Source organism: Salvelinus alpinus, chromosome 19, assembly GCF_045679555.1.
Source record: "Salvelinus alpinus chromosome 19, SLU_Salpinus.1, whole genome shotgun sequence".
Taxonomy (NCBI): domain Eukaryota; kingdom Metazoa; phylum Chordata; class Actinopteri; order Salmoniformes; family Salmonidae; genus Salvelinus; species Salvelinus alpinus.
In genome coordinates, this window is record NC_092104.1 from 24814879 (window position 1) to 24839628 (window position 24750).

Sequence of the window (24750 nt, forward strand, 5' to 3'; positions counted from 1 at the left end):
ACCATATTCCCTATATAGTGCACTACTTTTGACCAGGGCTCACAGGGCTCTGTTTAAAAGTAGTGCACTATTTACGGAATAAGTGCCATTTGGGGACGCAGACAAACGCTATTCTCTTTGGCACATCGACTCCCTGGCGTTAGTGTTATTGTGACTCACCACTGGGCGTGGAAGATGCCATAGAAGGTGGTGGTGCGCCAGTCGATGCCTGGCAGGGTGAAGACTTCCCGCAGGTTGTTGAAGGTGACGTGGCGTTCAGGGAGAGAACACACCAGCCTGGCCTTCTGGAAGGTGGTCCACTTCTTCTGCAGGGTCCTGGTGCCCCCCAGATCACCCTAAGAGGAGAGACACATGGTCAGTCAAGGGACAGGAGTCAGAAGAGGTGCCATAACGCCAGTAGGGTGTAAAAATCTGTTTACTTCCATAATATTTGTGGATGGTTTTTGACGGAATGGGGTGAGAAGAGTGATTGTAAAGGAGAGAGAGAGAGATCACCCTGCTGTGATAAACAGACAGACTGGGGATAGAGGAGTTAGGACATAGTCTAGGGCAAGGAGTTAATCCAGACCACCAGGAAAAACAACGGGTCGTATAATGCAATGATAGTGGATGGTCAACTCTGAGCTTATAACTCGTAACTGGGTGAGAGGAGTGATTTTAAAGAAAGAGTAAAACGGAAGTGTGTGTGTCTCAGTGTAAATAGCCAGTTAGCAGTTACTTACCAGTACCCAGAGTAGGGTTGAGTGGTGTGTGTGTGTTCGGTGGCTGTGGGTGTGAGAGAGAGACTGCGTGTGTGTGTGTGTGTGTGTGTGTCAGAACCACAATGTCCTAACAATTCACCAGAATGTCCTGACAAGGTAGGAAAACAAGAACATTTCTGAAAAGGCAGGACTTTTTTCATGTCCTGAATGTGTTAAAATGCAATTTTAGGCTTATGGGTGAGGTTTAGGGTTTGGGGTTAGAAGGGCTAGAGTTTGGAGTTAGGGTTAGGAGTTAGAGTTAGGATAAGGATTAGGTTAAGGTTAGGATAAGGATTAGGTTAAGGGTTAGGTATGGTTTAGGGTTAGGAGTTAGGATAACGGTTAGGTTAGGTGAGGAGTTAGGATAAGGGCTAGGATCAGGTTTAGGAGTTAGGATAAGGGTTGGGAAAAGGTTAGGAGTTAGGATAAGGGTTAGGTTAAGGGTGAAGTTTCTAAAACTGTTTGAATTATGTCTGTGAGTATAACAGAACTCATATGGCAGGCAAAAACCTGAGAAAAAATCCAAACAGGAAGTGAGAATTCTGAGAAGGGTCGATGTTAAAGTCATCGCCTATTCAATTCCCTGTAATATATGGATCTGTTTGCACTTCCTACGACTTCCACTAGATGTCAACAGTCTGTAGAATGCTGAATGAAGTGTGATGTGGGGCCAGATGGGAGGTGTTTCAGTCACTGGTCTGGCAGATTGCCAGTTCTTGCTCACGCGCTTTCCTCATGATATCGCCTTGCGTTCCATTACTTATACAGACATGAAGAAATGCTCCGGTTGGAACGTTATTGGATATATATGATAACAACATCCTGAAGATTGATTCTCTACTAAGTTTGACCAGTTTATTCGACTTGTAATATAACTTTTAGAAGTTTTCGTCCGACGTTTGCCTGCATCTGCGCGAGCGTTTGGACACGTGTACTACACATGCTAGGAAAAGTAGCTAATTGGACATAAGTAATGGACATTATCGAACAAAACAACTATTTATTGTGGAACTAGGATTCCTGGCAGTGCATTCTGATGAACATAATCAAAGGTAAGGGAATATTTATGATGTAATTTCATATTTCTGTTGACTCCAACATGGCGGAGAAATGTTGTTAAATCTGAGCGCTGTCTCAGATTATTGCATGGTGTGCTTTTTACGTAAAGTTTTTTTTAAATCTGACACAGCGGTTGCATTAAGAACAAGTGTATCTTTAATTCTGTGTATAACATGTATCTTTCATCAAAGTTTATGATGAGTATTTCTGTTATTTGACGTGGCTCTCTGCAATTACTCCGGATATTTTAGAGGCATTTCTGAACATGGCGCCAATGTAAACCGAGATTTGTGGATATAAATATGCACATTATCGAACAAAACATAAATGTATTGCGTAACATGATGTCCTATGAGTGTCATCTGATGAAGATCATCAAAGGTTAGTGATTCATTTTATCTCTATTTCTGCTTTTTGATACTACTATCTTTTGCTGGGAAAATGGCTGTGTTTTTCTGTGGCTATGTACTGAGCTAACATAATTGTTTGGTGTGCTTTCCCCGTAAATCCTTTTTGAAATCAGACATGTTGGCTGGATTCACAACATGTGTAGCTTTAATTTGGTGTCTTTCATGTGTGATTTCATGAAAGATTGATTTTTATAGTAATATATTTGAATTTGGCGCGCTACATTTTTCTGGATTTTGGCCAAGTGGGACGCTACCATCCCACCTATCCCAGAGAAGTTAAGGGTTAAGGTTAGGTAAGGTTTAGAGTTAAGGTTAGGAGTTAGGATAAGGGTTAGATTAAGGGTTAAGGTTAGGTAAGGTTTAGGAGTTAGGATAAGGGCTAGGATCAGGTTTAGGGTTAGGTTAAGGTTTATGGTTAAGGTTAGGAGTTAGGATAAGGGTTAGGTTAAGGGTTAACTTCTTATGGCTGCAGGGGCAGTATTGAATAGCTTGGATGAAAGGTGCACAGAGGTGCCCAGAGTAAACGGCCTGCTCCTCAGTCATAGTTGCTAATGATAATAATAATATATATGCATATTATTATTAGTATTGGATTGAAAACACTCTGAAGTTTCTAAAACTGTTTGAATTATGTCTGTGAGTATAACAGAACTCATATGGCAGGCAAAAACCTGAGAAAAAATCCAAACAGGAAGTGGAAATTCTGAGGCTGGTGGATTTTCAACCAAGATCCCATTGAAATTACAGTGAGATATAAATGGGTTTGCACTTCCTATGGCTTCCACTAGATGTCAACAGTCTGTAGAACTTTGTCTGATGACTCTACTGTGAGGGGGGGGGGGGGGGAGAATGAGAGAAGAATTAGTCACCACTGCCATGAGGTTACCATTCATTGACCATGCGTGTTCACATGAGAGTGAGCTCCGATCCATCACTCATCTGAAGTCAATGAAATTCTCCAGTTGGAACGTTATTCAAGATTTATGTTAACAACATTCTAAAGATTGATTCAATACATCGTTTGACATGTTTCTACTGACTGTTACGGAACTTTTGGACATTTCGTCACGTTTTAGTGAACGCAATTCGTGACTTTGGAATTGTTTACCAAACGCACTAACCAAAGTAGCTAATTGGACATAAATAACGGACATTATCGAACAAATCAAGCATTTGTTGTGGACCTGGGATTCCTGGGAGTGCATTCTGATGAAGATCATCAAAGGTAAGGGAATATTTATCATGTAATTTCTGGTTTCTGTTGACTCCAACATGGCGGCTAATTTGACTATTGTTCTGAACGCCGTCTCAGATTATTGCATGGTTTGCTTTTTCCGTAATCTGACACAGCGGTTGCATTAAGGAGAGGTATATCTATAATTCCATGTGTATAACTTGTATTATCATCTACATTTATGATGAGTATTTCTGTTGAATAGATGTGGCTATGCAAAATCACTGGATGTTTTTGGAACTAGTGAACGTAACACGCCAATGTAAACTCAGATTTTTTTATATAAATATGAACTTTATCAAACAAAACATACATGTATTGTGTAACATGAAGTCCTATGAGTGTCATCTGATGAAGATCATCAAAGGTTAGTGATTCATTTTGTCTCTATTTGTGCTTTTTGTGACTGCTATCTTTGGCTGAAAAAATGTCTGTGCTTATTCTGTGGCTTGGTGGTGACCTAACATAATCGTTTGTGGTTCTTTCGCTGAAAAGCATATTTGAAAATCGGACACTTTGGTGGGATTAACAACAAGATTACCTTTAAAATGGTATAAGACACATGTAAGTCTGAGGAATTTTTATTATGAGATTTCTGTTGTTTTCAATTTGGCGCCCTGCACTTTCACTGGCTGTTGTCATATCATCCCGTTAACGGGATTGCAGCCATAAGAAGTTAAGGTTAGATAAGGTTTAGGGTTAAGGTTAGGAGTTAGGTTAAGGTTAGGTAAGGTTTAGGAGTTAGGATAAGGGCTAAGATCAGGTTTAGGGTTAGGAGTTAGGATAAGGGTTAGGTTTAGGTTTAGGGTTAGAGTTAGGTTAAGGTTAACATTAACATTACAACATATTATGCATTTGATACAACATAGTACACTGTGACAGAGGAATAAGCTAAAATCTATCGACCCAGAGATTGCCATTCACTCCAGCTGGGGAAAGATGAAGTGATGGCATGGGAAGGTAAGCATTTCCTGTTACATTTTTACTCCCCAAAAAGTCCTGAAAATTTCCGAAAACAAATCTGTGTGTGTGTAACCATATATGCGTGTAGCCTACCTTGCAGACGCGGGCCACCCTGGCCACAGTGAGCTCTGTGTCACAGTCCAGCTCTACAGCTCTCTCACTGAAGAAGAAGTAGATCTTGTCATCGTCCCCTTCCTTACTGCCACTGCTCTCCCTCACCAGGGCCGAGCCCACAAAGTCAGGCTCTGAGAGGACAACACACGGACGCACACACGCACAGGAGCATGAGATGTGAACACACACACACACACACACACACACACACACACACACACACACACACACACACACACACACACACACACACACACACACACACACACACACACACACACACACACACACACACACACACACACACACACACACACACAGACACAGACACAGATGTAGGATCTAAATTTGAGCCAGTTTGCCACAGCAGGAAAATAATGTTATAGCGGATGATAAACCTAACCCTAAATTACAAACTTTAGAAGCCTTTTTAAACCTTGAATACATTACAAGTTAGCATTTCCTTCTATGTAGGAAAATAATTCTCAGCAACAAAAGTGTTCATATTAAGATCCTACATCTGTATGCCCGCACGGTCACACTCATGTGCACACAAACACATGCACGCACACACACACACACAGCCACCTCCACTCCCTCTAATATAATGTAATGTTTTACCCTCTAACCTCGTCTCATCTAATACCCTTCCATCATCTTCCATTATCTCTCTCTAACACCTCTTCCCCCTCTTCCCTCATGTATCACTCCTGTCCACTCCTCTAACCTCATCTCTCCACCTCTCACCCCTCTACCAGGCTTTTTCACACTCACCTGCTTTTTCCATCTCTCACTGCCTCTGAGGTCCTATTAGCTAGCCCCTAACCTCTCCATTTCTCATCTCCAACTCCTTCACCATATCTACAGTTCCATATTCCCCTCTCCCTCACTTCCTCCATTTACCTCTCTCATTCTATCCTTGCTTTCTTTTTACATACCTCTCCCTCTCTCTCTCTCCTCCCCTCCTCATTTAAACCCCGCCCTCTCTCACCGTTGAGCCAGGCCGGCAGGTATTCACTCTTCATGCTGTAGTGTTGCTGTCCCAGGTTCCTCAGGATCACAGGCTCAGTACCCAGGAAGTTATTCAGTGTGGCAGAGTACAGCTCCTTGTCTGGGAGACACAGAGACAGGCAGGATGAGCACCATTACAGAACATTTACACATAGAATAAAATAGAGTAGAGTAGAGTGAAATAGATGGCCTACCCACTATGAGGCCTGTGTGGCCTTTGGCAGGGTCGTAGGGACACTTGCCCTTCCCATCCTCCAGGGAGCCAGGGTTGAGACTGAAGTGGTCAGCATTCTGTGGGTTGACAACAGGACACACGCAGAGACACGCACACAGACACACAGAGACACAGGTGGTCAGTGCATGACTAACACAGCTCCGGGCTCTGTCTGTCCGTGACAACCGTTCTAACAGGAGCCACAGTCCTCGCTCCCTGCCTTTGCCACACCCGTCTGATCATATCTCCGTCAGGCAGGTGCACACACTCACTCACTCACTCACTCACTCACTCACTCACTCACTCACTCACTCACTCACTCACAACCAGATACCACTGCCGCGTTTGCATGGGATATTCTTTCCTTTGACACAGATGATTCAGCCGTATGGGGAGGATGTGGTGTGGAGGTGTCAGACAGAAGATAGAAGACATGACACCATGTCACTGGTGCTGCTAGCTGTGACACCACCACAAGGACAGATCAACTCTAATATCACCTCCAGACAGAGTGGGATGAAGACACAGATTTAAGGTCAGGAAGTGATTGAGACCTTGTTGGTCCTAAATAGCACCCTATTCCCAGGGCTCTGGTCAAAAGTAGTGCATTAAGAAGGGAATAGGGTGCCATTTGGGACTCTGCCATTGAGAGCCACTCACGATGTAGGTGCACTTGGGCTGGAAGGCGAAGGTTCCACAGGTGTAGAGGTGGGTGTGGTTGTAGCTCTGCAGGAAGCGGATGTAGTTGAAGCACTCCGTCTGTGGGAGAGGAGACTAACACTGAAGCATAATATTCTACCATTCATAGCAATAATCATCAACTCAGTCTAATGAAGGAGTTGAATGTCAACAGAAACTTTAAGGATCCGTACCTGGTTGTTCTTGCCCTTGGCAGAACACTCTCTCTTCTTCTCCTGTGGTGCTGGCCACTCAATCTGCGAGAGAGAGATAAAGAGAGGGAGCAATCGAGGGATGGGTGAGAGAAAGAGAGAGAGAGAGAGAGAGAGCGAGGGATGAGTGCAAGAGACACAGTCACACATATAGAGTTGGCAGAGTGAGGTAGAGATGTCTTTATTCTTTTGGAACTTCTGTGAGTGGAACTTCTGTGAGTTTACTGTTAATTTGTATTGTTTATTTCACTTTTGTTTATTATCTACTTCAGTTGCTTTGGCAATGTTAACATGTGTTTTCCATGCCAATAAAGCCCTTAAATTGAATTGATAACAGCGAGAGAGATAGAGAGAGATGGATTTAGAGAGTGGGAGGAGAGAGAGAGATGGTGGGGAGAGATAGAGAGAGATGGAATTAGAGACAGTGGGAGAGAGAGAGATGGTGGTGGAGAGAGAGATGGATCAGAGAGAGAGATGGATTTAGAGACAGTGGGAGGAGAGAGAGAGAGTGGGGGAGAGAGACAGTGGGAGGAGAGAAAGACAGTGGGCGAGAGAGAGACAGTGGGGGAGAGAGAGACAGTGGGAGAGAGAGAGAGAGATGAGAGGATGACACAGCAGATGATGAGATAGGTGCAGAGTGGGGACATAGTGAGGCAGTTGGCATCCAGTGGCCCTATCATCCCTCTAAACCACACCAGAACAGCAGCAAACAGGTGGGCTGCTTATTACTGGGATGCTCACAACACAGAACTGTTGGATGTTCATTATCAGTCACACAACAATCCAATTAACGCTCATTATAAAGTTAAATCAAATAACAATCTCTATACTGCTGTTCAAAGACGCATTTGTCTGAGTGGATATAAGATGTGAGGTACGTTAACAAGTTTTACCAAGCCTTCATTGCACTCAGCTTTTTATGGACTAATTACCTAATTACATTCATATAGATAATCATGTAATCACATTGTTACCCCTCCACCACTGAACAAACGACATCAGAATCGGGCAACTTTAATTCCATTCAACATTGTTAAGGAATGTTGCACAAGAAACTGACTGCACTCTTGTAGCAGGTCTATGGGGTTGAGGTTGTAGCTGTGGTTGATGTCTGCCGTGCTGAGGTGTGTGTGTGTGTGCGTGCATGTGTGTATGTGTGTGTGTTTGTCTGTGTGTAGTTACCAGAGGTCGTAGCTGTCTGCTGATGTCGTTAGGGTCCAGGGCAAACAGGACCTCTCTAGCTCCTACATACAGAACCCTCTCGTGTTCTGCTAGAGTCACCATGGTGTAGTTCCACACACCTAGAGCCCGGAACCTGGCCATGCTGTCCAGCACCTCTGTAGAGGAACACACATACAGGGCCTTCAGAAAGTAATCATACCCCTTTGAATTATTCCACAAATGTTTTCCCACCCATCTATGCACAATACAAAGTTAAAACATGTTTTTAGAAATATTTGCACATTTATTAAAAATGAAATACTGAAATATCTCATTTACATAAGTATTCACACCCCTGAGTCAATACATGTTAGAATCAACTTTGGCAGCGATTACAGCTGTGAGTCTTTCTGGGTAAGTCTCTAAGAGCTTTGCACACCTGGATTGTACATTATTTGCACATTATTCTTTTTTAAATTCTTCAATTCTGTCAAGTAGGTTGTTGAGCACTGCTAGACAGCCATTTTCAAGTTTTGCCATAGATTTCCAAGACGATTTAAGTAGATAATTTAATTAAGCCCCTCAGGAACATTCAATGTCGTCCTGGTAAGCAACTCCAGTGTATATTTGGCATTGTGTTTTAGGTTATAGTCCTGCTGAAAGGTGAATTCATCTCCCAGTGTCTGTTGGAAAGCAGACTGAACCAGGTTTTCCTCTAGGATTTTGCCTGTGCTTAGCTCCAACTATTTTTATCCTAAAAAACTCACTAGTCCTTGCCGATGACAAGCATACCCATAATATGATGCAGCCACCACCACGCTTGAAAATATTAAGTGTGGTACTCAGTGATGTGTTGGATTTGCCCCAAACATAACACTTTGTATTCAGGACATAAAGTTAATTTCTTTGCCACATTTTTTTCAGTTTTACTTTAGTGCCTCAATGCAAACAGGATGCATGTTTTGGAATATTTTTATTCTGTACAGGCTTCCTTGTTTTCACTCTGTCATTTAGGTTAGTATTGTGGAATAACTACAATGTTGTTGATCCATCCTCAGTTTTCTCCTTTCACAGCCATTAAACTCTGTAACTGTTTCTTTGTAGTGGCTGGGTGTATTGATGCACCATCCAAAGTGTAATTAATAACTTCACCATGCTCAAAGGGGTATTCAAAGTTTATTTTAATTTTATTTGTACAAAAAAACAACAACATTGAGCATTCCTTTGAGCATCCCGTTGTGCATCCCTTTGTGCATCCCTTTGAGCATCCCTTTTTAGCACCCCTTTGAGCAACCCTTTGAGCATCCCTTTGAGCATCCCTTTGAGCATTGGAAAACCTCCCTGAGTCTTTGTGGTTGAATCTGTGTTTGAAATTCACTGCTCGACTGAGGGACCTTACAGATAATTGTATGTGTGGGGTAGAGATGAGGTAGTCATTCAAAAATCATGTTAAGCACTATTATTGCACACAGAGTTAGTCCATGCAACTTATTATGTGACTTGTTAAGTACATTTTTACTCCTGAACTTATTTAGGTTTGCCATAACAAAGGGGTTGAATACTTATTGACTCAAGACATTTCAGCTTTTCATTTTTAATTAAAAACATAATTCCACTTTGACAGTATGGGGTATTGTGCGTAGGCCAGTGACACAAAATACATTTTTAATCAATTTTAAATTCAGGCAGAAACAACAAAATGTGGAAAAAGTCAAGGGGTGTGAATACTTTCTGAAGGCACTGTACCTGGATAATACAGTTTGAAACACACACGTTTCACTTAACTTAAGATTGGCAATGCACATCGAAGCGTCGTACATGTTTATGTCACAAATGAAACACCTTTGAGGCCATAATTATCAGAATTCAGCAGCAGTGGGATGTTGATGACTTTCTCTGTCATCAAAGTGGCACACACCCACATACACACACCCACATACACACACCCAAATACACATACACACACCCACATACACATACACTCACATACACACACCCACATACACCCACACACACCCACATACACACCCACCCACCCACATACACACACACCCACATACACACACCCACATACACACACCCACACACAGAGACACATCCTCCCAACACACACACACCCACACACACAGAGACACATCCTCCCAACACATACACACAGAGACACATCCTCCCAACACATACACACACCCACACACACATCCTCCCAACACACACACAGAGACACATCCTCCCAACACACACACAGAGACACATCCTCCCAACACACACACAGAGACACATCCTCCCAACACATACACACACCCACACACACAGAGACACATCCTCCCAACACACACACAGAGACACATCCTGCCAACACACACACAGAGACACATCCTCCCAACACACACACAGAGACACATCCTCCCAACACACACACAGAGACACATCCTCCCAACACACACACAGAGACACATCCTCCCAACACACACACAGAGACACATCCTCCCAACACACACACAGACACATCCTCCCAACACACACACAGAGACACATCCTCCCAACACACACACAGAGACACATCCTCCCAACACACACACCCACACACACACAGACACATCCTCCCAACACACACACGCCCGCCCACACACAGAGACACATGAATAGACACAACCACACACACACCCACACACACAGAGACACATCCTCACAACACACACACACCCACACACACAGAGACACATCCTCCCAACACACACACACATCCTCCCAACACACACACACCCACACAATGCAGTAAAACACAAACACACAGAGCCACAGACAGTAAGAAACCGATAGAGCGGAAATGAAAATGCAGTGTAGTTTCCATTATCCACGCCTGTGTTCCCTGTCGCATCTCCGTGCCTCGCTCTTATCAAAGGGAAGTCATGTGCAAAACATCAGACAAGCCTCAGTAAAGTGATATCATGAATTGAATAATATTTATGTTCCTCTAAAAATAAGACCCGAGCTCCTTCAGGAGGAGTTATGATTTATGGTGACGACATCACGTTACTTCCTTCCTGGCCTAGTTTGAGGGTATAGCAACGAACCAGAACTATAGAGGTGGTGGGTTGGAGGACAACAAGTCAGAGACAAAAAGAGATGGGGAGGGAGAGGGACGGAGAAAGAAAGAGACCATGGAGGTATAGAAAGCCAGGATAAGGAAGAGAGGAGGGGAAACTTGAGGCAGTGGGGAGAAGGGAATAAATGTGGAATATAGTTATTATCTAGAGAGCAGCAGCGTATAAACATTGGAGGGTATGGGCGCGTGTGCTGGATGAGGAGAGACAAGATGAGAGGAGAAGAGACGAGATCCTCAAGGGAGCCAAGAGCACATCTGCTAGGTTCTACCCTGCCAGAAAAGGTCTGGTGTTGACACACACACACACACACACACACACAAACAACCCTCCGGGGTACCTGCTTAGTGACTTGAACGTTTACCCACAATAACGTAACATTTTGCAGAGCTTGAAGGCGGTTGTTTAAAATGATTAGTGCCACTGTCATTACCAGTCGCTATGGCAGGCTGCACTTCCCATCTGTCACCACACAGCGTCAGCCCTGAGGCCAGTCTGACTGCCTGCATGGTAGGGTGGCTTAATGAGGGGTCTCTGTCAGATTTAGCAGGTATTATGAAAAGATACTACATATTAAAGTCACTACATAAGAGAAGAGACTAAACTAGTAAGGGAAAATAGAATGAAAGGGAGAGAAGGAGTACCATGCCACAGAAATGAGAGCAAAGAGAAGGTCTAATGATTTCAACAGATGAAACACACACACCACAGACCAAAGGGAAAACTGCAAACCCATAAAAGGTTGATTGTGGGTGAGGCAGCAGAGGTCTGTGTCTCTCCACAGTTGAACTCTTGAGATGTGCCAAGGTCACTTCTATGGGTTCTATGGAAACAGAGTAGCAGTGTTCCATCTCTCTGGGACTTTAGCTAGCCACTCCGCTATAAGAGTTCTCTACTCCCATCTCTGTGATGTCTCGCTCTAGCTCCCATCTTCAGGTGTGTGTATGTGCGTGTGCTGCGTTGAGGAGAGCTCACGGTCAGGCTGGTGGAGGGAAGGGCCAGAGCAGCAGAGAAGCAGACCAGGGAGCAGGGCTTGGCTGGTTCAGAGCTCCTTTAGGTCTCCTCTGATGTGCCTCCATGTATGCTGCTGCTCCAGCCTCTCCTCTTCAGTCAGCTAGCGCTCCTTTCAATGAGAGCTTTACTGGAGATACTGCCAGGCTCTGCGTTACGCTGCTAACCATGGAGGAGCTCACACACTGCACTATAATTAAAGGGCTATTTTAGGCTCTTTGAAGCAGCAACATGCAGACTAAAATGATTCAGACCAAGAAAGAAGGAAACCTACACTGTACAGCACCCGACCACTACAAAAGAATACACACACAAACCCTGGTCAAAAGCAGGTGAGTCATTCCATGAAATGAGTGCATTTTGCATCCCTTTGATATTTTAAGTAGAAATTGTGCACTAATATTGAATATAATTTTAAAAGCCTGTTATACTCAATAGAGTGCCCTTTAATATAAACCACATGGAAAATCTTGCTAAAGTGCTAAGATTCTGCATTTTGACACTTAACACCAACATTTACAGATTTTAACCCACTTAACACCAACATTTATCCAAGTTTTCACCATAATTGTAAAGCCCTAGTAATTTTGTTCACAATGTCATTTTTGAAGATCATTATTCACTTTAAGGTAAAAAACAACAACTTGTTCCTCATTTTAAGGGCAACCCTGTTACGTGAATTGAACTCTTGTTTTAATAGGGTGAAACTATTCCTTTTTTTTAGTCTTCAAAAGAAACATTGAACATCTAATAGTCAAATCATAGTGTAAAAGCGTGTGAGCTGGTTTTACTCCTTATGGCCATTTTGTGGTGGATAACTAAGCAGGTTGCACATAACACATCAACACTATTACCCATAGATAGACAGGCTAGACATGTTTAACAATAAAACAAATGTGAAAGCTTAAGTTGAATTCAATTGCCCTTCCCTGTTGCACACAACAAGCTTCCATTCCCTCTGTCACAGGAGAATTTATGGATGATTTAAGATGAAGTCGTCAACCCTGTTATGGTCAACCCTGTTACTTTATTTGGCACTTAATAGGCACTTACTATAGTATTTATTTGTATAATTTTTTTTAGATGGGAAAACATGTCTTTTATTAAGTTGAAAATGCACTCTTTATGACAGAATGTTAAAATTAGGTGACCAAGTTACACTACTCAAAAGGCACCCAATTGATGGAACAACCCAGGTACCCACATGGAGATAAATACACAGACAAACAGTAGTTTAACGGGGACACACACACAAACCCAGTTGTTGCATCAAGAGACGAGAGAAACTTCAGAGGAGATTGTATTGAAAGTCAAGGCATGAGACACTGAGTACATGGAGAGAGATGGGAAGAGCTGTGTAATTGCTGTAGATTAGGGGAGGGAGTGGTGAGAGAGGGGTGAAGTGGACTAGGATATATGGGGAGGAGAAGTGGGAGGGCAAACATGGAGAGGAAATGCTCAAATTGGATTAACACAACAACAGGATGAGTGGAAGACCAGGGGAGATAGGATGAGAGATGAGGGTGATGAAAGCAGAAACATGGCAGTGACTGAAGCAGTGGGAGATTGCAGTTCAATTCTACATAAAGACGATTAAATCAAGTTGATTTATTCCACAAATTACCTTGCTGAAAAAGAGTGACACGGTTAAGAGTGCCCACTTCATGCTGTCTGGCCGCCTTGCTTTGGCAATGTAAACATATGTTTCTCATGCCAACAAAGCCCTTTGAATTGAATTGAGAGAGGGACAATGAGAGAGAAAGACAGAGAGAGAGAACGGCGCATGGATGGATTAATGATAATCATAACCGTTTTGTGATGGACCCCCAGCAGTTTACAGAACAATATGACTAGTTATATTTAGCTCTGTTTATCAAAAGTGTTGGAAAAACTTGTCAATAATCAACTGACTGGCTTTCTTGATGTCTATAGTATTCTCTATGGTATGCAATCCGGTTTCCGCTCAGGTTATGGATGTGTCACTGCAACCTTAAAGGTCCTCAATGATGTCACCATTGCCCTTGATTCTAAGCAATGTTGTGCTGTTATTTTTATTAACATTCTTGTGGGCTGGCTAAGGAGTATTGGTGTCTCTGAGGGGTCTTTGATCTGGTTTGCTTACTACCTCTCTTAAAGAATGCAGTGTATAAAGTAAAAAAAAATCTGCTGTCTCAGCCACTGCCTGTCACCAAGGGAGTACCCCAATGCTCGATCCTAGGCCCAACGCTCTTTTTAATTTACATCAACAACATAGCTCAGGCAGTAGGAAGCTCTCTCATCCATTTATATGCAGATGATACTGTCTTATACTTAGCTTACCCCTTCCTGTTAAATGGTCTACAACAGGTATTCCCAAACTGGGGTACACGCAATGCCGTCGGGGGTACGCCAAATAAAAATGTGATTCACATTTAAACAAACAAAAAATTCAAACAGTCCATTTATATTTTTCAATGGGGCTATACATTTGGGTGAGGTTTTTCTCTCGCCTGAGTAGCCTCGTTTCACAACAAAAAATAAAACTAAACCATCTAGTGTTCAGCAAATAACAACACATTGTCAAATACAGGTAGCCTAGTCAAATAATTAACATCCAATCAGATTAACGTTACTCTCTCGCGGGAATTCCACTAATGGTCCATATGTAGCCAAAAGCTTGCATGATGACAAGTTTCTCACACGACTGGCCTATCTGAGTGATGTTTTTCTCGCCTGAATGATCTGAATCTAGGATAACAGGGACTCTGCAACTATATTCAATATGCGGGACATTAACAAGGACAACACACAGGTCTTTCCATCATTGTATGATTTTTTGTGTGCAAATGAACTCAAGCTTACGGACAATGTCAAATGTGACATAGCGAAGCACCTGAGTGAGTTGGGTGCGCAATTACGCAGGTACTTTCCCCCGAAACGGATGACACAAACAACTGGATTCGTTATCCCTTTCATGCCCTGCCTCCAGTCCACTTACAAATATCTAAACAAGAGAGCCTCATCAAAATTGCAACAAGCTGTTCTGTGAAAATGGAATTCAATCAGAAGCCACTGCCAGATTTCTGGATTGGGCTGCGCTCAGAGTGTCCTGCCTTGGCAAATCGCGCTGTTAAGACACTGATGTCCTTTGCAACCACGTACCTATGTGAGAGTGGATTCTCGGCTCTCACTAGCATGAAAACTAAATACAGGCACAGACTGTGTGGAAAATGATTTAAGAGTGAGACTCTCTCCAATACAACCCAACATTGCAGAGTTATGTGCATCCTTTCAAGCACACCCTTCTCATTAACCTGTGGTGAGTTATTAACAATTTTCGATGAACAAATAAGGTTTTATATGTAAGATGGTTAAATAAAGAGCAAAATTATTGATTATTATTACATTATTATTTGTTCCCTGGTCCTATAAGAGCTCTTTGTCTCTTCCCACGAGCCGGGTTGTGACAAACACTCATTCTTATGTTTAATAAATGTATCGTATAGTGTGTGTGGTAGGCTTACAATGATGGCAAAAAACAACATTTGAGAGTGCGCTGACCCTGGTGCTAGAGGGGTACGCAGCAGGAGGTTGAATGTTTGAAGGGGTACAAGACTATTAAAAAGTTTGGGAACCACTGCTCTACAACAAAGCTTTCTTAGTGTCCAACAAGCATTCTTAACCTTGTTCTGAACACCTCCAAAACAAAGGTCATGTGGTTTGGTAAGACGAATTCCCCTCTTCACACAGGGGTTATTACTACCTCTGAGGGGTTAGAGCTTGAGGTAGTCACCTCATACAACTACTTGGGAGTATGGCTAGACGGTGCACTGTCCTTCTCTCAGCACATATCAAAGCTGCAGGCTAAAGTTAAATCTAGACTTGGTTTCCTCTATCGTAATCGCTCCTATTTCACTCCAGCTGCCAAACTAACCCTGACTCAAATGACCATCCTACCCATGATAGTTTATGGAGACATCATTTATAGATCGGCAGGTAAGGGTGCTCTCGAGCGGCTAGATGTTCTTTACCATTCGGCCATCTGATTTGCCAACAATGCTCCTTAAAGGACACATCACTGCACTCTATACTCTTCAGTAAACTGGTCATCTCTGTATACCCAACGCAAGACCCACTGGTTGATGCTTCTTTATAAAACCCTCTTAGGCCCAGTCACATTCTGTTGAAGGTCCCCAAAGCACACACATCCCTGGGTCGCTCCTCATTTCAGTTCGCTGCAGCTAGTGACTGGAACGAGCTGCAACAAACACTCAAACTGGACAGTTATCTCAATCTCTTCATACAAAGACTCAATCATGGACACTTTTACTGACAGTTGTGGCTGCTTTGTGTGATGTATTGTTGCCTTCTTGCCCTTTGTGCTCTTGTCTGTGCCCACTAATGTTTGTACCATGTTTTGTGCTGCTATAAATGTTCTGTTCCTACCATGTTGTTGTTATGTTGTGTTGCTACCATGCTGTGTTGTCATGTCTTGCTGCCTTTCTATGTTGCTGTCTTGTATCTCTTGTAGTGATGTGTGTTTGTACTATATTTATATTTTATTTATTTTTAATCCCTGACCCCGTCCCCGCAGGAGGCCTTTTTCCTTTTGGTAGGCCGTCATTGTAAATAAGAATTTGTTTTTAACTGACTTGCTTAGTTAAATAAAGGTTAAATCCTTATTATTATTATTATTATTTTTTTTTAATGACTATACTCCACTTTAGATCATGCCATATGCTCCATCTTAATTCCATTCAACCAGGGACATAGTGGAGGATGGAGAGATCCTCTCTCGATTCAATTCCATTCAAAGGGCTTTATTGGCATGGGAAACATATATGTTTACATTGCCAAAAACACCCCACCTCCATCCATCTATCCCTGCCTCCATCCCTCCCAACCACTCATTACCGTAATTGGTGGGCAGAGAGAGAAAGACTTCGAAAACAAATCCAGTTTTGATAAACTCCCATATTTATTCCGTGAAATACCACAGTGTGCATCACAGCAGCAAGATTTGTGACCTGTTGCCACAAGAAAAGGGTAACCAGTGAAGAACAAACACCATTGTATATACAACCCATATTTATTTCCCCTTTTGTACTTTAACTATTGGCACATCATTACAGCACTGAAATAGCCATAATATGACATTTGAAATGTCTCCAGTGTAATGTTTACTGTTGACATTATTGTTTATTATCTATTTCACTTGCTTTGGCAATGTAAACATATGTTTCCCATGCCAATAAAGCCCTATGAGTTGAATTGAGTGAGTGATTGAGTGAGTGAATGAGTGAGTGAGTGAGTGAGTGAGTGAGTGAGAGAGAGAGAGAGAGAGAGCCAAACCTTCCATGACAAAGCCATCACCTACGGAGAGATGAACCTGAAGAACAGTCTCCTAAGCAAGCTGGTTCTGGGGCTCATATTTCCCTCAGATTACACAGATCCACAAAGAATTTGAAAACAACCCAATTTTGATAAACTCCCATATTTACTGGGTGAAATACCACAGTGTGCCATCACATCAGCGATATTTGTGACCTGTTGCAACAAGAAAAGGGCAACCAGTGAAGAACAAACGCAATTGTAAATACAACCCATATTTATGTTTAATTATTTTCCCTTTTATACTTTAACTATTTGCACATCGTTACAACAGTGTAATGTTTATTGTTTATTTCACTTTTGTTTATTATCTATTTCACTTGCTTTGGCAATGTAAACATATGTTTCCCATGCCAATAAAGCCCTATGAGTTGAGTGAGTGAGTGAGTGAGTGAGTGAGTGAGTGAGGGAGCGAGAGTTTTAAATCATCTTTATTGGGTCTGGGAGCCCACCGCAGAATAAATACTCATACAAAACCACAGTTACACATCAATTAAAAACACAACTCCAATTCCTCCTCCACAGTAACTAAACACAACAGCCTCTGAATACCCCATATACTCATAAACAGATCAATATTGTTGACCAGTTTATAACAGGCAAACTCAACCCTCAGTCTCGCTGCCAACATCCTCTCCAGCATTCCCACCACATCCACAGACCCCTGTCCCCGAATACAGTTTTTTCGGGTCTTCCATATCGCTAATTTAGCTGCCCCTGACACAAAATTAAGCAACACAACTACACCCTTTTGACTGAACCTGTACTTTGGCCCAAATATATACAGTTGGGAAGAGAAAACCTCTCCCAACGTTGAGAACCAATTAGTGATCAGGTCAATCATCCCGACCAACCTGGGACACAGTAAAAACAGATGTGCCAGAGTTGCAGACTCAGCACAGAATGGACACCCTTCCCCAACAGTAGGATCCAGATGTACCAGATGCATGTTGGTGGCTATGGCTCCATGTACACTGCTCAAAAAAATAAAGGGAACACTTAAACAACACAATGTAACTCCAAGTCAATCACACTTCTATGAAATCAAACTGTCCACTTAGGAAGCAACACTGATTGACAATAAATTTCACATGCTGTTGTGCAAATGGAATAGACAAAAGGTGGAAATTATAGGCAATTAGCAAGACACCCCCCAAAAAGGCGTGATTCTGCAGGTGGTGACCACAGACCACTTCTCAGTTCCTATGCTTCCTGGCTGATGTTTTGGTCACTTTTGAATGCTGGCGGTGCTCTCACTCTAGTGGTAGCATGAGACGGAGTCTACAACCCACACAAGTGGCTCAGGTAGTGCAGTTCATCCAGGATGGCACATCAATGCGAGCTGTGGCAAAAAGGTTTGCTGTGTCTGTCAGCGTAGTGTCCAGAGCATGGAGGCGCTACCAGGAGACAGGCCAGTACATCAGGAGACGTGGAGGAGGCCGTAGGAGGGCAACAACCCAGCAGCAGGACCGCTACCTCCGCCTTTGTGCAAGGAGGTGCACTGCCAGAGCCCTGCAAAATGACCTCCAGCAGGCCACAAATGTGCATGTGTCAGCATATGGTCTCACAAGGGGTCTGAGGATCTCATCTCGGTACCTAATGGCAGTCAGGCTACCTCTGGCGAGCACATGGAGGGCTGTGCGGCCCCACAAAGAAATGCCACCCCACACCATGACTGACCCACCGCCAAACCGGTCATGCTGGAGGATGTTGCAGGCAGCAGAACGTTCTCCACAGCGTCTCCAGACTCTGTCACGTCTGTCATATGTGCTCATGTGCTCAGTGTGAACCTGCTTTCATCTGTGAAGAGCACAGGGCGCCAGTGGCGAATTTGCCAATCTTGGTGTTCTCTGGCAAATGCCAAACGTCCTGCACGGTGCTGGGCTGTAAGCACAACCCCCACCTGTGGACGTCGGGCCCTCATACCACCCTCATGGAGTCTGTTTCTGACCATTTGAGCAGACACATGCACATTTGTGGCCTGCTGGAGGTCATTTTGCAGGGCTCTGGCAGTGCTCCTCCTTGCACAAAGGCGGCGGTAGCGGTCCTGCTGCTGGGTTGTTGCCCTCCTACGGCCTCCTCCACGTCTCCTGATGTACTGGCCTGTCTCCTGGTAGCGCCTCCATGCTCTGGACACTACGCTGACAGACACAGCAAACCTTCTTGCCACAGCTCGCATTGATGTGCCATCCTGGATGAGCTGCACTACCTGAGCCACTTGTGTGGGTTGTAGACTCCGTCTCATGCTACCACTAGAGTGAAAGCACCGCCAGCATTCAAAAGTGACCAAAACATCAGCCAGGAAGCATAGGAACTGAGAAGGTGTCTGTGATCACCACCTGCAGAACCACTCCTTTATTGGGGGTGTCTTGCTAATTGCCTATAATTTCCACCTGTTGTCTATTCCATTTGCACAACAGCATGTGAAATGTATTGTCAATCAGTGTTGCTTCCTAAGTGGACAGTTTGATTTCACAGAAGTGTGATTGACTTGGAGTTACATTGTGTTGTTTAAGTGTTCCCTTTATTCTTTTGAGCAGTGTATTATCCTCCATTGGAGGTCAGCCGTCCTCTTATCAATAGGCAGTTTGTATAATGATCGCCAACAGCCTTTTGGAGAGGCACCTGGACCAAACACACCTGCCCACCTCGTCGATTTTACCCCTTCCAGGGAAGAAGCACGGGACACTTTTACACATATTCTTCTTTCCCACCTCCTTGAACTCCCCCAGCTCTGGGGTATCGAAGGAAAGCAGCATCCCCACGTCCTCCTCGAATGCCCCCACCGCAGCACTAACAATCAGTGCAGGGAACATATAATCCAGACCCTCCTTCCACCGATCAGAATTGGAAGTGTCAGTCACATACTGCAGATGAAGTACTGGCAAGGAGTCACAGACCTCAGCGACGACCTTCCTCAGTAGGCGAGATGATCGCATCCCCGCTCTTTCTCCCAGCTCCTCTAACAATCTGCTCCTGTTCCGCATCAGATGACCCAGCTTAGTACACCCCACACCTAACAGGCATGAACGTAGGCTGGCTGAACCCAGAACACGGGACTGGATGGCAGTGTTGTAAAAAGAGGCTCTTCAAAAAGCCACATCCCTGGTGGCGTGCAGGCCTTACGGGACTTGACAAAAACTCTCTAAGCTGCTTAATAACAGACTCATAGAATGGAGTCAAGCCAGACAAATCACCCCCCTTATAGCTTTAAGAGGAAAAGATGCTTGTCTAAGCCCAAACAGCCCGCTCTCCTCGTCAATGTATAGGCTGTGTCGACCCAGCTAGAACCGTCACTGGACAACAGTCTCTGGGCTGCTTGAAGCCGGAAAGCCATGATCCTAGAGGAAATGTCCACCAGGCCTTGCCCACCCTCATGCAGTGGCAGGTACAGGGCTGCAGCTTTAATCCAGTGTTGTCCAGACCAGAAGAAATTGACAAGGGTTCTCTGAAGCTCTTGTATCAGACCCTTTGGTGGCTGAAAAATCATTAGTCTGTGCCACAGGGTAGAGGCAGCAAGATTATTAGCTACCAGTACCCTTCCCCTATAAGACAGCTGGGGCAGCACCCATTTCCATCTTGACAGTCTGGCACAAACTTTCTCCAATACACCCTCCCAGTTCTTTCCAATACACCCTCCCAGATACTCTTTCAACCTGTTTGAGAGACATTTAGAAAAACATTTTTTATGAGAGCCAAACCCCCCCTTTTTTGGCAACAGTGAAAGCACAGCACGTTGACAGGATACAGTAAGAGAACCCTCATGAAAAGATTCACACACCACTTCATAAAAATCTTCCCCAATTGACCCCCAAAAGTGCTTATAAAACTCAGATGGTAAACCATCGATGCCAGGGGATCGGCCTGTTGAGAGCTGCATAACTGCTGTGGACAGCTCTTGCAGTGTAATGTCAGAGTCCAATGCGACTCTCTGCTCAGGTCCCAATTGAGGAAGTCCATGTAACAACTGTTCAGTACACAGAGAGTCACAATCCTCCGCCTTATAGAGGGCAGAGTAGAAATCCACGGCATGTTGACGCATTTCACTGTCATCCGTGGTCACCTTCCCATCAGGGAGACGAATGCAGACCATCTGTTTACGTTGCAATGTCGACTGTCCTAGGTTAAAAAAAAAGCACTAGGAGCATCCATATCCTTGAGGGAAGCGAAACGAGACCTAATCATGGCACCCTTCACTCTTTCATGCAGAAACGACCTCAGTTCATGTCTCTTGTCCTGTAAGTTCATGACTAGTCCGGGGTCATTCTGAGTGAGCAACTTCAATTCAATAGATTTGATGTCCTGTTCAAGGGCCTTGATACTCTCTTTAACTTCAATTTGAGACAGAGCAGTATACTGTTGACAAAATAATAGTATTTGGGCCTTCCCAACCTCCCACCATTGTCTCAAGGACTCAAAATTCCCTTTTGTAACCCTCCATTTTTCCCAAAACAACAAAAACCTTTCACAAAACATGACATCATGTAACAATTTAACATTAAAATACCAGTAAGGTGATGACCTTCGTGGACAGGACAAGTGAATATCAACAGTAACAATATGATGATCAGAGAAACCCACAGGAGTAATGTCTAACCTTCCAACCCTACTACAGTAGTGATCAGATACATACAACCTGTCTAACCTTCCAACCCTACTACAGTAGTGATCAGATACATACAACCTGTCTAACCTTCCAACCCTACTACAGTAGTGATCAGATACATACAACCTGTCTAACCTTCCAACCCTACTACAGTAGTGCTCAGATACATACAACCTGTCTAACCTTCCAACCCTACTACAGTAGTGATCAGATACATACAACCTGTCTAACCTTCCAACCCTACTACAGTAGTGATCAGATACATACAACCTGTCTAACCTTCCAACCCTACTACAGTAGTGATCAGATACATACAACCTGTCTAACCTTCCAACCCTACTACAGTAGTGATCAGATACATACAAGCTGTCTAACCTTCCAACCCTACTACAGTAGTGCTCAGATACATACAAGCTGTCTAACCTTCCAACCCTACTACAGTAGTGCTCAGATACATACAAGCTGTCTAACCTTCCAACCCTACTACAGTAGTGATCAGATACATACAAGCTGTCTAACCTGGCTGCACTGACACCACCTTCATTAACTACTACAGTAGTGATCAGATACATACAACCTGTCTAACCTTTCTGCACTGACACCATCTTCATTAACTACTACAGTAGTGATCAGATACATACAACCTGTCTAACCTTTCTGCACTGACACCATCTTCATTAACTACTACAGTAGTGATCAGATACATACCTACCTGTCTAACCTGGCTGCACTGACACCACCTTCATTAACTACTACAGTAGTGATCAGATACATACAACCTGTCTAACCTTTCTGCACTGACACCATCTTCATTAACTACTACAGTAGTGATCAGATACATACCTACCTGTCTAACCTGGCTGCACTGACACCACCTTCATTAACTACTACAGTAGTGATCAGATACATACAAGCTGTCTAACCTGGCTGCACTGACACCACCTTCATTAACTACTACAGTAGTGATCAGATACATACAACCTGTCTAACCTGGCTGCACGGACACCACCTTCATTAACTACTACAGTAGTGATCAGATACATACAAGCTGTCTAACCTGGCTGCACTGACACCACCTTCATTAACTACTACAGTAGTGATCAGATACATACAACCTGTCTAACCTGGCTGCACTGACACCACCTTCATTAACTTTTAGCCATGTGTACTGCCTAACTTTTGCCTTCCTTACTCTCCACACATCAGAAAGCTCAAACTCAGTTAATAGGCCAGACAGGAAAGTGAAGTAAAACAGTAAAATCCACTGTACAGTTCCAGTCCCACCCTAAAACCACTCCCCTCTTGGTCACACTGTCTTAAGGTTTCCTTTATTTTATCAAAAACAACACTACGCTCTGTACCCTCATTAGGAGCATAAACATTCAAAACAACAAACAAAAAAACCATAACATCCACCTTGACCAATAAAACCTTGACAATCTCTGTTGTAGATACCACAGTCACCCCTAAACCTGAGGAAAACAAGATTGCCACCCCAGCACTGAAATTAGTACCATGACTGAGTATCTGCTGCCCCTCCCACCATATACCCCAGTCAACCTCATTTTCCTCATCACTATGTGTCTCCTGTAGGAAAACTACATTAAGCCTTTTCTGTTTTATTACTTCTAACACCCAAGCCCTCTTATTCCTGTCCCTTCCCCCATTAATATTGAGAGAACCTCCCCTTAGTACCTCCGTATAGAAAAGAGAAAAGAAAAGCAGAAGAAACCACAGAGAAACCAAAGAGAGAAAAAAGACACCCTATGAAGCATGATCATCGTCATTATTAAAATTCTCTCTTATTAACCTGACTACGTTTCCCACCACCTTTTGCTGCTGCAACAGCAGTAACAAATTTTCTCAAGCAAAATCGCTTCTTCTCACTCAACTGGTCTAACCCCACCGTCTTCTGTAACATCACAGCTGACCTCACAAACTTATCAACATCAAAATAATCTGCCAATTTGACAGATTTCCCAAAAGTCTGATCCAGAAACCCATTTACCTCCTCTAGATCGTAAATTGAGTCCTCACCAGCTGCTATCATATCAAAAGAGATATCCATATCCTTCTCCTGATCCTCCTCAGCTGAGGCCACAGACCCCTGACTCCCCTCTACCACATCCCTTTCAACACTCCCCACTTGCACCCCATCACTCGTACCAGAAATCTCCTCCACTACCTGGGAGCCTAGTTCCACATGACCCCCCTCCTGTACCCCATTACTCATAGTGGGCATCTCCTCCACTACCTGGGAGCCTAGCTCCACATGAACCCCCCCCCCCCCTGTACCCCATTACTCGTAGTGGGAATCTCCTCTACTACCTGGGAGCCTAGCTCCACATGAACCCCCTCCTGTACCCCATTACTAATAGTGGGCATGTCCTCCACTACCTGGGAGATTAGCTCCACATGAACCCCCTCCTGTACCCCATTACTCGTACTGGGCACCTCCTCACCAGTCTGAGGAACTGGCTCTTCAGATCCTTCCTTACCTTCTACAACAATATTTTTCTGCTGCATAACATTTCCCTCTAATACAAGTTGCAACTCCGTGCCCTCAACACGGATAACTTGTTCCTCAGCAACAGGTGCTTGTGGCTGCTCAACCACTGTTCGCCCACCTCTCCCTACATCAGTGGACCCAGGCGTTACGAGAACCACCTGCGCCCCTCCCTCTGCCTTCTCCCTTTTCGGGCAAGCATGTCGCTTATGACCAACATCCCCACACTCAAAACACCGTTGACTACCCGTACTAGCATAAGCCATATAAAGTCTATTGTCATACTTGATTTTAAATGATAACTCTAAAGTCTGCTCCGGTGAGTCCAAAAACAAACACCTGTCGCCGAAACGACAT

At 43.7% G+C, this 24750-nt stretch overlaps 1 protein-coding gene across 5 annotated transcripts in view; it reads right to left on the bottom strand.

Moving 5' to 3' along the window:
• The window catches only part of LOC139545194 (semaphorin-4C-like), a 110362-nt gene that overhangs the window by 15020 nt on the left and 70592 nt on the right, over window positions 1-24750 (bottom strand). For 4 of the 5 annotated variants that reach the window (XM_071352695.1, XM_071352693.1, XM_071352694.1 and 1 more), the window contains 7 exons: window positions 7818-7972; window positions 6618-6680; window positions 6406-6504; window positions 5726-5822; window positions 5512-5631; window positions 4500-4651; window positions 160-335 (listed from right to left, as the gene is read on the bottom strand). In XM_071352695.1, the coding sequence (XP_071208796.1) occupies window positions 160-335; window positions 4500-4651; window positions 5512-5631; window positions 5726-5822; window positions 6406-6504; window positions 6618-6680; window positions 7818-7972 (862 nt within the window). The remainder of the gene's footprint in view (window positions 1-159; window positions 336-4499; window positions 4652-5511; window positions 5632-5725; window positions 5823-6405; window positions 6505-6617; window positions 6681-7817; window positions 7973-24750) is intronic. The other variant, XM_071352697.1, reaches the window with a different exon arrangement.